The 14041-nt window shown below is 45.4% G+C and overlaps 1 protein-coding gene across 1 annotated transcript; it reads left to right on the top strand.

Moving 5' to 3' along the window:
• The first annotated feature begins 295 nt into the window (after positions 1-295).
• LOC311130254 (caspase recruitment domain-containing protein 14-like) lies at positions 296-13659 on the top strand. The gene is made up of 20 exons (XM_084162958.1): positions 296-632; positions 2413-2550; positions 2859-3184; positions 3773-3931; positions 4420-4539; positions 4691-4816; positions 5523-5672; positions 5871-5999; positions 6236-6339; positions 7266-7324; positions 7691-7754; positions 8109-8325; positions 8502-8628; positions 9730-9970; positions 10267-10330; positions 10581-10686; positions 11270-11434; positions 11710-11828; positions 12028-12143; positions 12396-13659. The coding sequence occupies exons 1-20, from the start codon at positions 419-421 to the stop codon at positions 12601-12603; spliced, it is 2952 nt and encodes a 983-aa protein (XP_084019084.1). The 5' UTR covers positions 296-418; the 3' UTR covers positions 12604-13659.
• The last annotated feature ends 382 nt before the right edge of the window (positions 13660-14041 follow it).

Below are 14041 nucleotides of genomic sequence, written 5' to 3'. Positions count from 1 at the left end.
TAAGCCTAGATCAGTGAAGCACAGGAGGTACGGGACAATATGATGTTTACAACTGTGAAATGTACACATCTTCAGGTTATTGTATGCGTGCATGAGCAGTCCCTCATTGTGTGCGTGGGCACTGATTTAGTGGGGAGTATGTTTCTTGTCTTTCAGGTTTTCCCACACACACACACCCTTGAGTGCATTGACGCCTACACCAACTGGGCGTGGAAAATAAATATATCTCATACAGAGGTGGAGTCCCTGTGTCTCTGAAAGTTTGCTTTTCACCCAGCATCGGACAGCGATCATACTAGGTGTGTGGGATTGAGTGTGTGTGTCTTATCTGTGTCTGCAGGGACTGCATCTGCCTGCGACCTCCATTGACTGTGATACTCACTCGAAGTGTGTCGCCTCACACACGCCCACACTCACCATGGCAGCGGAGTGTGTTCCGGAGGGGTCCGACCTTAAGGAGATGGGTGAGGAGGATGTATGGGAGCTGATCAACGACAACCGTCATCGTATCTCCCTGGGTGTGAAACCATGTATGTTGATCCCCTACCTGCGCCAGGCCAGGGTCCTCACAGAGATGGATGAAGACGAGATCCTCTCCTGCCTCAAGCTCACCAACCGCTCCATGAGGACCAGTAAGACATCTATTCTATTCATTTCTATTAGATTCTATTATTTTCTATTGTAGTACTTTAGATTATATTCTGTTGTATGCTATTTGTATTTTTTCTATTCTATCGTTTTTCTATTCTGTTGTATTCTATTCAAATCAATTTGATTCTATTGGTGTTGATTTTTTCACTTGGTTTTGTGAAAACATTTCTTTAGAGGAGTTAGTAGTAAGCCTTGGGCCAGCCAGAACGGCCCATAGGAGTAGGAGCCTATGTCCTGTTTCGGTAGAGTGAGGCAGCTTGAGTACACCCCCCTGGGCAGGACGCTAGTATGTCACAGGGCCTGACCCCCAATCCATCTCCTTAATGCTGAGTCCCAAGCAGAGAGGCATCAGATCCCATTTTTAGTCTTTGGTATGACTCGACCAGGAACCGACCTTGCAATCTCAGGATGGACACTTTAACCACAAGGCCACTGAGTTGGGAGGAATTTGGATGAGTAAGAGATACTGTAGGATGCCTACCAACTCTGCCCAGCTTTGGTGATTAAATTTAACTTCCTTATGTTATAAAATACATTTGACCAAGACAAATATGATTATTCATGTGCTGAATCATTCAGTGGGGTCTTTCTCTAACATATCAGTAGCATTATTTTAAAAAGTTGGATATCGTAATCTAATACACATCCGTTAATAAGTGCCGAGCTCTGTTGACATAGCGGTGCAGGCTTCTCATAACAACTTTTGAGGATTTTACATTTTGTGGTCGTTGTCTTCAAAGTTGTTTCCGCTGGTGGCAAAAATCAAAATTACCATGACACGAGCTGAATTAAATGTAAAAGGATTTGAAAATGAAAAGGTTGTTCTATGCTCAGTGCTCCGTTAACATTTCACAGAGATACGCTTGTTTTTGTGAGAAATCTTCGAAAAAGGACAGGAATTTCGAATTAATATGAAAAGCGTAAACTCAAATATGAAAATACTGTCATGTCTTAAAATCGATATCCATCTTACCTCTATATGTATGTCCTACGGATTCAAGAAGAAAGGTGACGAGTTCAACGGGAAAGTGGTAGCCAGTAGCCTTTATTCTTGCACAGAATCCAGCCTAGCTGACATGATGCAATTTTCCAGATTTTTGACCACATGGCCTCCATTGATTTAGTCACCCTAACTCTGGCCATCCTACAGGGGAAAAACTCCAAAAAGTTTTAAACGGATTGTGTATGTGTGTCATTCAAAGAGTGAATGGGTAAGACAAAATATTAAAGTACCTTTGAACGGGTATGGTAGTAGGTGCCAGGCGCACTGGTTTGAGTGTGTCAAGAACTGCACCGCTGCTGGGTTTTTCACGCTCAACAGTGTGTATCAAGAATGGTCCACCACCCAAAGGACATCCAGCCAACTTGACACAACTGTGGGAAGCATTGGAGTCAACATGGGGCAGCATCCCTGTGGAACGCTTTTGACACCTTCTAGAGTCCATGCCTCGAGGAATTGAGGCAAAAGGGGGTGCAACTCAATATTAGGAAGGTGTTCCTAATGTTTTGTGTACTTAGTGTATATCTACACTCTTGAGCATGTCTTATAACTGGTGGTGAAAATTAGTTCTGCAATTCATAAATGTTTATAACTCAACATGTCCATATTTTAATAGTGTCTGTCCCTATAAAACTACTAAATTAATGATGAAATACAACAGTACATTTTTATGAATAACAGTCCATAAAACAGTCCATCTATGTGTTTGGTTTACGTTGTGACCAAGGCCTGTGTCCTATTTAACCCTTTGTCTTTTTTAGGTCACATGCTGGACCTGCTGCGCATCCAGGGGAGGGACGGAGCAATGGCCCTGCTGGAGAGCCTGATGATCCACTACCCCACCCTCTACACCCAGGTCACAGGCCGTAAGCCCAGCGCCCAGCCCTCTGGCTTCAGTGGTGAGTAGCACACAACACATGACCTGTTTCCCATGTGGGTCATTTAGGCCCTGTGTTAAGGAGAGGGGCGTGTTACCTTGTTTGAAGGATGATGGCTCTTTTTTTAAGTTGACCTGTCGGCTTGAAAACAGTACAATGTGTTCATTCTATTCATCAGTAAACAGTATTCTAACTATAAATTATTCACATAATCTTTGGAGTAAATCATTTGGTAAAAATATTTGGTGGGAAATTATACATAGTCCAATCAGTAGTCCTGGGTTAGCAGCAGGGTGTAGTGTGTCCATCCTAACCTGATTTCCTCCCAGGCCTGATTAAGTACTCGGACTTGACGGAGTACCTGGTCAGAGCCGTGACAGGGATGCAGAAGGAGCTGCAGGAGGCTCGGCAGGAGGCCAGTCGGCTGGGGATGCGCTGCACCTCCCTGGAGGCGGAGCTAGGTCAGACTCTGGAGCAGGGGGAGGAATCTCGCCGTCTTAAGGCCGACCATGGCCGCATGAGGAAGCAGTTGGCTGCCGCGCACCACGACATCTTGAAGCTGAAGGACGAGAAGTGTGACCTGTATGTGCGGTACACGGCTGCCATCGAGGAGAGGTCGGTCGCCAACATCCACTGTAGCGACCTCAACCTGCAGGTAAGGGTAAAAGGGTTAGCTGTGTGATATTCAGGAGTGGTGATGACTGCACTACGTTACATGAAGTGATAAGTTACGGTATTGACAGTGTTGTTACAGTATTGACAGTGTTGTTACAGGTTGACAGTGTTCTTACGGAGTTGACCAAAAGTATTGTAAAGTGGATTGAACTAATACCAGCATTATTTTGGTGTAGAAACGTGTTAAAGCTGGAATCCTTAATGGTGAAACTGCCACGTCAGTTTGCGATATTACAACAAAGAAATTAATGCAAACAACGAACACATTTTTTTCCCCCTCTGACATGATTGCACACGCGATAGAACAGCAGCATATGTACTGCAAATATCTATTTTTTTACAATGCACGACGCTCCCCAGCTCTTGTTTCGTCAACAAAACAACAACAACAGCCGTGGGGCGGACAGTGGTGCTGTTTCCCCTACTGCGGATTCCATCTTTAAGAGATACATTTCATTTACTGTAAGAAACAACAAGAGACAATAGGAAACATGTTGAAGCAACTGTGGTCAAATACTGCGGTCACAGTATTTGTGACAGTAGTCTTTTCTTTTTCTATGATGGGCAGGTATATCAGCTTCAGTTTGAGCTGCGCAAAGCCCAGACAGAGACGGACTTCGAGAGGCAGCACTCGCTCAAGTGCACCACCCCCAGCAAGACGCAGCAACTGCAGGACGAGATTAGCACTCTGCGCAGGCAGCTACTGGAGGCCGAGAAATTCACCCCAGTGAGTGAGGAGGACACAAGCTCAGACTTCTACAAACAAACTGTAGAATTGCTCAGAGACACACTGTGGTTCTGACTATTGTCTCTTCCTCTTATCTTTCTCTCTGTTTCTCTCACTATCCCTCTATACCCTTTATGTGTCTCTCATTTTCTATCCCCCATTCTCTGTATCCCTACACCTCTCTCTCTCTCTCTCTCTCTCTCTCTCTCTCTCTCTCTCTCTCTCTCTCTCTCTCTCTCTCTCTCTCTCTCTCTCTCTCTCTCTCTCTCTCTCTCTCTCTCTCTCTCTCTCTCTCTCTCTCTCTCTCTCTCTCTCTCTCTCTCTCTCTCTCTCTCTCTCTCTCTCTCTCTCTCTCTCTCTCTCTCTCTCTCTCTCTCTCTCTCTCTCTCTCTCTCTCTCTCTCTCTCTCTCTCTCTCTCTCTCTCTCTCTCTCTCTCTCTCTCTCTCTCTCTCTCTCTCTCTCTCTCTCTCTCTCCCTCCCTCTCCAGGCGCGTGAGGATATCCTGGCCCAAGACCTGGCTGACGCGAGGGATGGCGGTATAGAGCTTGCTGAGCAGCTCAGGTGCTACAGAGAGGATAATGAGCAGCTGGCCCGCGAGAGGCAGGAGGTGTGTGTGTCTATGAGATTGTGAACAACCCTTTTGAGTTGGCCATTTCATTCAACAGCAAATATCTGCTGAAAGGCAATCTGCTTTGTGTTACACAGTACATTTTAGAGTGGCCGAAGTCTAAATACTGTGTGGGTATGTTTGCTCTTAGATTGTAGAACAGAAGGAGTGTCTGGCGCTGCAGGTTCAGAAGCTGTCTCTGGACTGTGAGATGTACCAGCAGAAGAGTACTGTCATACAGAACCAACTGAGGGAGCTACAGGCAGAGAGAGACCACGTAAGGAGCTATTACCTTATAGCTAATGGCATCATTACTCATCCTGAAATCAATTATTGGAATGCCATACCTGTCTGCCTACCTGTGTGTCTGACTGCCTACCAGCCTGCCTACCTATCTGTCTGTATATCTGTCTGTCTGCCTTCCTGCCTACCTATCTACCTGCCTGCCTACCTATCTGTCTGTATATCTGTCTGTCTGTCTGCCTTCCTGCCTACCTACCTATCTGTCTGTCTGTCTGCCTACCTACCTGTCTGCCTGTCTGTCTGCCTGCCTGCCTGCCTGTCTGTCTGTCTGTCTGTCTGTCGGTCTGTCTGTCTGTCTGTCTGTCTGCTTATCTGTCTGTCTGCCTGTCTGCTTATCTACCTACCTACCTACCTGTCTGTCTCTCTCTGCCTGTCTGCCTGCCTATATCCACCTATCTGCATACTGACCTGCTGCATGTATGTCTTTGCTTGTCACTCCACATACACTGAGTGTACAAAACATTAAGGACACCTGCTCTTTCCATGACATAAATTGACCAAGTGAATCCAGGTAACAGCTATAATCCCTTATTGATGTCACTTGTCGCATGCGTATGTGTGCCATTCAGAGGGTGAATGCGCAACTCAATATCAGGAAGATGTCCTTAATGTTTTGTACACTCATTGTATGTATATCTGTCTTATTGCCGCCCTATCTGTCTGTCTGTCCATCCCTCCAGGCGTACCTGTCCAGAGACGAGGCCCAGGCCCAGATAGCCAGGAGCCTGGCTGAGAAGGACATGCTGCGCAGCCAACTGGTGGAGCTCCAGGAGAAGGTCTTCACCCTCAGGGCCTGGGGTGCCTGCCGAGGGGGCCCCGACACACCAGGGGTAACACACACACACTGTATACATATACACACATACACGTTGTACGCACACTCGCACACACACTTGTATGGACGTACATGTGTACATGTCCATACACACATTCACATTGTATACAGATTTACATACAGAGCAGATCCTAAATGAGGTACTTAAGACTAACGTGTGTGTGTGTCTGTCTGTCTGTCGGTCTGTCTCCAGGAGAGGAAGTTCAGCTGGGAGAGCCAGGGCTCCAGCAGTGACAGCCTCTCCTCCAGCCCCCGACCCCGTGCCCGCCTCCGCCGCATGCATGCAATATGCCCCGATTCCATGAGTGGATGCAGTATAAAGGTGTGGGTGTGTGTGTGTGCATGCAGGATTTATATCAGTCATGTCAGCTGTTTATATAATCTGATTTGTCTTTAATGATTTACATCATAAACTTGACATCTCCTTCCTTCTGGTAATTGTGTGTGTGTGTGTGTGTGTGTGTGTGTGTCTGTGTGTGTCTGTGTCTGTGTCTGTGTGTGTGTGTGTGTGTGTGTGTGTGTGTCTGTGTGTCTGTGTGTGTCTGTGTCTGTGTGTAGAGTGGCGATATCAGTCCAAGTAGTGTGCGGTCCCAAAATGTGGAGCCTCCATGCCCAGAGTCACTGCGGAGACGAGAAGAGACCCTATGGTACAATCGAGACAGGTAAGGGGGGTGTGTGTGTTTTAGACACAGTCTGACTCCTCATTCAGAACCAGTTGAACATTTACACAGTAGCACAGTTGGCATGCTTCCTTCTATATTCTGAGTGATGTGATGTCACTGTCCAAAGTCTGCTTTTTTAACAGGAAGGCCATGTGTTTACTCTGTGTGTTGCCGGGAAGAGCTTATAATAATATAATAATATGCCATTTAGCAGACGCTTTTATCCAAAGCGACTTACAGTCATGCGTGCATACATTTTTTTTTTTTTGTTTGTGTGTATGGGTGGTCCCGGGGATCGAACCCACTACCTTGGCGTTACAAGCGCCGTGCTCTACCAGCTGAGCTACAGAGGACCAAGGCTTTTCCCAGCAGCCCTTCTTTCTGTTCTAGTAACATTAGATAATTCTACAACAGAGCCATTTTATTATTAGAACTGTGTAGAGGTAGATTTGATCCTCCTATAAACTATGTGGCGTCTATATGGCTGAGTCCCAAATGGCACCCTAGTCCCTATATAGTACAGTAGTTTTGACCAGAGCCCTATGGGTCCTGGTCAAAAGTAGTGCACTATATAGGGATTAGGGTGCCATTGGAAACGCACCCTTTCTGGTGATATTTGATCGAGGATTCAGGTGATATTTTTGGAACTAATTATAGGTTGTTTTCACAGATGAACGGCTGCCCATGTTCATGTTTGTTGTCGTAGTTTTGTGTTTACAGTGAAGACAAAAGTCAGTCTAGGTGCCATGGGAGCAACTCTGGATTTCTGCAGTCCAACTCACCCAACCAGTTTATCAGCCGCAGCATACATGATACATAGAGAGAGGGAATGAGAGGTTAGAGAGAGAGAGAGAGTGAGAGCAAAAATAAGGAGGAAAGAAGAAGACATTTTGTAAACAAGTGTTATTCCGTCTTCTTGTCCCTAGCTCGGAGACGGCTGAATGTGACTCCTTACTGGACAATGACTTTGTGTTCATCCCCAGTGGTACGTAACTGAATGAACTCCCACCTTTAACAACCTCTCACCTTACTGGGAATCACCAGCTTACAGTAAATTCCTGGTTGTATGTGTGTGCGTGCATGCGTGTGTACTTACAAGTGTGTTTGTGTGTGCACTTGCGTGCTCGCATACATGGATATAAGTGTGTGCTTACGTGTTTATCTTTGTGGGGAAACACCCAGATGAGACTTCCTGAAAACAAATGGAAATGTTTTGGTTGGCCATTTAGAGATGATTGAAATGAAATTTGGATCCTAGCCTGGTAGGCTAGGTAACACATTAACTGTGGCGCTTTCTGTCTGTGGACACATTCTTGAACAGTCTCTCTTTTTTGTTTTATTCGATTTACAGAAAATGAGGTTGAGCAATCTGTTATGTCACCCATGCCTTCCTGCCAAGGCAACAACAGTGATGGGTGAGGAACGTCAATTTACCTTGATGTACTGAAATCTATGGGATGTGCACACATTCACTACCTTGAATTGCAAGTATAAGTACAGAGGAACAAAGCCATTTAGCCTGCATATTGCAAGGAGAGGGTATTATGATGACAACACATGAAAATGATTTACTCCTATAAGGCGCCATTACCAAACTCAAAGTACCTTACATACATCGTATGCATTTAACAATAATCTTGGTTAATCCGAAACTAAAATCACGTGCAATTTGGTCAGATGCTCGATTGTTTACGAACTTTCCGTAGTCTGTCCACGAGAGATTCATCTAACAATGAAATACTCTCATCTCCTCTCTATCTCAACCCCAGCCTCTCCAGGGCATCAGCCCCTCCGTTCCTGCTGCGCTCCCGGCCCCGGGCCATGCGCATCACGGGCCGAGTCCTGACCATCTCCTTCCAGGGGGAGGCGCTGCTGAGCCAGCTGCAGGTGGTGGGGGGTAACAAGACAGGCGTGTTCATCCACCAGGTCACTGAGGGCTCCGCCGCCAACAACGTGGGCATCAGTTCGGGGGCACAAATATTGGAGGTGTGTGTGTGTGTGTGTGTGTGTGTGTGCGTCTGTGTCCCAGTCTCCTATCCAGCAGCACCTGACAGATCGATTCATGGCAGCCATTTTGTGTCATAACTCCCCCAGCCCCTCTTCCTCACAGTTTCTGTGAAGGCACTATAATTCCAATGGGTGTTTGTGCTACTGGGTTCCAGGTGAAGTATGAGCAGGCTCAGCAGGCTCTAAGGATGGTTCTGGAGGACTCCACCCTGGAGGAAGCCATGTGGGCTCTGGGGCAGGTCCGAGGCTTCTGCCACCTCTCCCTGAGGCCCAATCAAGATGGTGAGACCCTGGCCCTGTTAAAATATATGAATATGTCATCATTATGTTCAAATACAGTCTGGTTAAAATACTTTATACGTCATCACATTCAAATACCCTGCCCAGTGCAAATACTTGTAAAATGCATCCTTTCTTTCTCCCTTGCTTGACATTATCCTTCTGATGTGACACAATTGTAATAGCAAGGATGCTAAAGCAAAATGTTAACGTGACTTTGATGGAGTGTGTCAAATCGCTCGGATCGGCACTAGAAAAATAAAAAGATGTGTTCTTAGCTGATTAGCGCTCTGTGGATTTCGTCACAAAAACAAGTGCAGGAGTTCCTCATACTCATGATTAGGTTGAAGATCAATGATTATCTGTCATGTTTTATAGGTATTTAGGATGACTGTTTGTTTTGAGGTAACATAGCAACATAGGGGTGAAAAACAGAGTGACATACTGGGGACACTTAACCCAAAACAACTTCAAAGTGGTCCATTTCAGCACCTGGCTAATATTCAGAACAACAAAAAAGAGTGTTCTCTTTTTTCTCACTGGTTCTCACTGGAAAGCTATTGGCATGCTACAATAGCATTGCATAAGTACCAATCTCTGTGTAATGTGTATCACTAAGAATTAACACAAAGTTATGCTTCCACTTGACATTTCATAAATATGCTATTTTAATGTTTCTGTATTCATATTGGTTGGTTGTGTATATATATAACACCTGTACATTAGTGCCGTGACCCAGACCTGAGTGGCGCAGTGGTCTAAGGCACTGCATCGCAGTGCTAGCTGTGCCACTAGAGATCCTGGTTCGTATCCAGGCTCTGTCGTAGCCGGCCGCGACCGGGAGACCCATGGGGCGGCGCACAATTGGCCCAGCGTCGTCCAGGGTAGGGGAGGGAATGGCCGGCAGGGATGTAGCTCAGTTGGTAGAGCATGGCATTTGCAAAGCCAGGGTTGTGGGTTCGATTCCCACGGGGGGCCAGTATGAAAAATAAAATAATGTATGCACTCACTAACTGTAAGTCGCTCTGGATAAGAGCGTCTGCTAAATGACAAAAAAAAATCTGTCATAATCCTCTATGGTCCCTCCCCTTTTCTCTCTCTCAGCCTATGAGAAGCTCCTGCTTCAGCTGCAGAGTGGCGAGGCCATGTCGGGTGACTCCTTCTACGTGCGTGTCAACATGTCGTTACCCGGGGGCTCGCAGGACGCTCTGACCGTTTCCTGTAACGACATCCTCCACGTCACAAGCACCCGCCCAGCGGGCATCGACTGCTCCTGGAGGGCCAGCCACGTCCATCCTTGCCAACTGCTGGACCTCAAGACTGGCAACATGCCTAACTACTACAGGTACTGGGCCCAGTACCCACCATGGGGGCTTGGATTGTTGACATGGACTCTTTCTATCCTAGCCTGGTTCCAGATCTGTTTGTGCTATCTTACCAACTCCTATGACCACTATAGCACAGACAGATCTGGGACTAGGCTATATCTATCCCCCTCTGGAGAACTAACATGTGGTACATGTAATCTATGTTTGATACAATGACATACTGTTAAGAATTACTGTAGGATTGAATTGGCCAATACATAAATGACATACTGTATAAATGATATTAGTGAGGATATGTTAATTGTCATTGCAGGGCCCAACGCCTGCTGATCAGAGCTATCGAGGACATGAGCTTTCAACCCATGACACTTAGAAAGGTATCATTCACTAGTTTCATAGTTTGCAGAACTACTCTAACCAAAATCCAACTCGCTTTAGGGTTCTGAGTTACGGTCAAGTGACACTCCTTTCCCGCGAATGTGTGTGTTCCAAAAATGTTTGTTTTTGACGTTTCTAGAATGTGTTAACCGAACATTCATGAAGAAAATGTTGTAGTCATGTCATGTGAATATCCCTCAGAACCACTGTCAAATGTTCGGGTTACCACATTGTTTGCTGGGTCCTCAGGCCCAGGAGAAGAAGAAGACGGTGAGGATTGTCAGTACTGGGAGACAGGGAAGGAATCCTCTGTGGGTCTGTGTAGAAGACAGCAAGGACAAGAGCACTGGGCCAGGTATATATCAGATACAGTCAAGGCTGGATAGGAAGTCATTTTTGTACACAAGAATATACAAAACATAACAGAGCCAGAACCATAGACGTCATATCGCAGGTAGCTTAGTGGTTAAGAGCGTTGTGCCAGTAACCGAAAGGTTGCTGGTTCTAATCCCCGAGCCGACTAGGTAAAAAATCTGTCGATGTGCCCTTGAGCAAGGCACTTAAGCCTAATTGCTCCTGTAAGTCGCTCTGGATAAGAGCGTCTGCTAAATGACTAAAATGTAAATAACAGACTATCCTCCATGTTGGAGCCAAACAACATGTCGCCCATTGAAATTCTGCATCAAACCAAGTTTGCTAAACAGTGCATAAACATTGCTAAGGCAGGTTTGATTAACTCCAGCGCTATGATATTACCATACCTATTAGGGCCGGGACGATACAGGTATCACGGCAAGTATCTTGTTTTCATTTTTGCAAAGGAAAAAATATTGCGAAACTGGTATCGTCACAGCTCTAACACCTATAATGCGTAGTAATAATGTCGCCTTAGTTATTGACCTGAACCTGGTGTGTCCTAATATTGTCCTCTCCTCTAGGGTATGCCTCTGCGCCCAGAGGCTGTGTGACCCTCATGCCCTACACCCTGGTCACGCCCCACTACCCACCCGTCTGCCGTCCGGTCCTCCTGCTACCCACAATCCTCGGCCGTGTCCTGGATAAGAAGCTGGCCGAGTGGCAGGGCTTTCAGTTGTGTGAGCCAGGTTAGGAAGGATTCTTTCAATTTGTATCTTTTTTTTCTGACGTTCTTTCTCTCTCTCTCTCCTTCTCTCTTTTTTATTTTTATTTCATCCAATAACTGCATATCCCCCTGCCCCCAAGCCCAGAGGGGAATTCCAATGAGATGATATATTATTAGCACAGTAGCTGAAGGTGACGATAATAAAGATTAAATATTTGTTTTCCTCATACCTGCTGTCTCACCATCTCCTTTAACTATCTCTTCCCCTCTCTCCCTCCCTCCCTCCCCTATCCCCAGAGTTATTGAGTTCCAGCGAGCACGCTGCCAGGCTGCAGAGGTCAGAGGTGCTGGAGGAGTGTGAACAAGGGGGTCAGCGGTGTTACACCCTGCAGAGTGTTGAGAGGGTCATGAAGCAGGTGGGATAGTCAAAATGCCACAACACTGTATTTGACATACTGATATTATATATATATTTTTTAATGGTTTATGACTTACTTGAACCGTTTTCCACAAACTATAATACCTCCCTTTTTTTCAGTGGCCCTGTTATTTGTGCAGCTGCAGTATTGACCGTACCGAAACTCCTCTCCTCTTCCTCCTCTCCTCTGCTCTCAGGGTACCCACTGTGTGCTGCCTCTAGGCCTGGACTGTGTACGCCGCCTCCACAGGGCAGAGATCTTCCCCATCATCATCTTCATCGCCCAGTCCAAGTGCAGCGCACGCAAACTCAAGTAGGCCATTGTGTGACTTTTGATAAGAAATATGAATGGTAGCAATATTGTTCCATTGCCCCTTCTACATGATGTATCTTTGTGTTAATTTCTCTTCTCTCTCCCTCCATCTCTCCTTTTACCCTATTTGTCTTTTTCTACCTCTGGATTCTCTCTCTCTCTCTCTACTCTCTCTCTCTCTCTCTCTCTACTCGTCCCTCTTGTTTTTTCCCCCCTCCATCTCTCCTCCTGCCTCCTCCCCCTCTCTCCCAGGTCTAAGGTGCAGCGTCAGGGCTGGTCCGAGGAGCAGCTGCTTGAGTGTTCTCGCAGCGAGGAGCCCCTGCTGGACAAGCTGCCCTGCCTCTACCGCAGCATCAGCCCTGGCTCGTGGGGCGACAGCACCACCCTGCTCACCACCCTGCGCTCCATCATCTGGGAGGAGCAGAAGAAGATTGTGTGGGTGGAGCCTGATTTGTGGTGAATTTAGGGCATCAGAGGCATCATTGTGAAGTTTGTTGAGGGGGCACTGGTGGCCAAATTGGATGTCTTTGAATTCCTTATTTGTAAAATAATTATTTGGAATATTTGTAAATGGATAAAACTGAGGAGGGTTGCAATAGGCATTACATACCTGGCCATTATGAGACAAGGCATATTAATCTGTAATGAAGGTATTATGAGGAGATGTAGGAGACGTGGTCCTCTGTAGCTCAGCTGGTAGAGCACGGCGCTTGTAACGCCAAGGTAGTGGGTTCGATCCCCGGGACCACCCATACACAAAAATGTATGCACGCATGACTGTAAGTCGCTTTGGATAAAAGCGTCTGCTAAATGGCATGTTATATTATTATTATTATGTACCTGCACTTTGGTTTAGCTTCATTAAGTTATTGTTGTTTTTTCCAACCTATATTTTCTTGTATTGTTTTTAGGAACAGTTTTTCAAATATCTTTATTATCATAAAGATATGATGTTGTTATATACTGTGAATTGTATTGTATTATATACAGTATATATAATGTACTGTATTATATACAGGATTTCAACAAACCTGTGAAACCATAGTCTTACCCAAGTCACACCTGAAATGTAATGTAGACATTTCAGTCAGACTATGTTGACAAGATTTCTGACAGTTAAAGTTTCCATACAATGAGGGATTTAATTGCCTATACTGAAGTGTGCAACTCAAAGTAGGGTTGAAGTGTAATGATAGTAGGCATTATATGGATTTATGTTGGAACATGTTTTTAAAGCAGTGGTATTCAAAGTCTGGGTCTGGACCCCTATTGGGCTCGCGGGGGAACTGCAGTTGGGTCGCCAAAATAACATTTATAATAATATATACAAATAAAGAGTACAGATTATTTTATGGGACAATATACAAAGGTTTTTTGAGAAAGATCATTAGAAAAATAAAATTGTATTGAGTAAAGGTATTTATTTATTTATTTTCATTTTGTAAGAGATTAAAATGCAATTAATTGAAGGTTATTTGTTGATGTAAACATTTTAATTTACAGATTTTAAGGTTGTGTCAATAGATTTGGGGTGGGGTGGGGTCGCTAGAAATGATTGGGGGGGGGAATGGGGTCCCCAGACATGTTTGAATACCACTTTTTTAAAGGGTGACAAAGTAACTGGTATCTCCTGTATGATGTTAACTCGTATTTTATTATGTATATGATGACTGTACACAGAGCTCAGGTATCATTGACCCTCAGTCACTCACTCTAGGAATGAGAATGAAGCATTGTCATGCAGGGGATTTCTCTTGTGCGACAGGTTTAGCCAACTTGATTTATGTCCAACTCCTCCCTCTCTCTTCCACTAACATCCTCTCATTATGATCTTTCCATGCCCTCCTAAATAACCACCAGGTATTAGGCACTGTCCCTGAGCCAGCTGTCTAAAACCT

Source organism: Coregonus lavaretus, assembly GCF_964263955.1.
Source record: "Coregonus lavaretus genome assembly, chromosome: 6".
NCBI classification, from domain to species: domain Eukaryota; kingdom Metazoa; phylum Chordata; class Actinopteri; order Salmoniformes; family Salmonidae; genus Coregonus; species Coregonus lavaretus.
The sequence above is the reverse complement of the archived record's forward strand: the minus strand, read 5'-3'. Positions and strand labels throughout refer to the sequence as shown.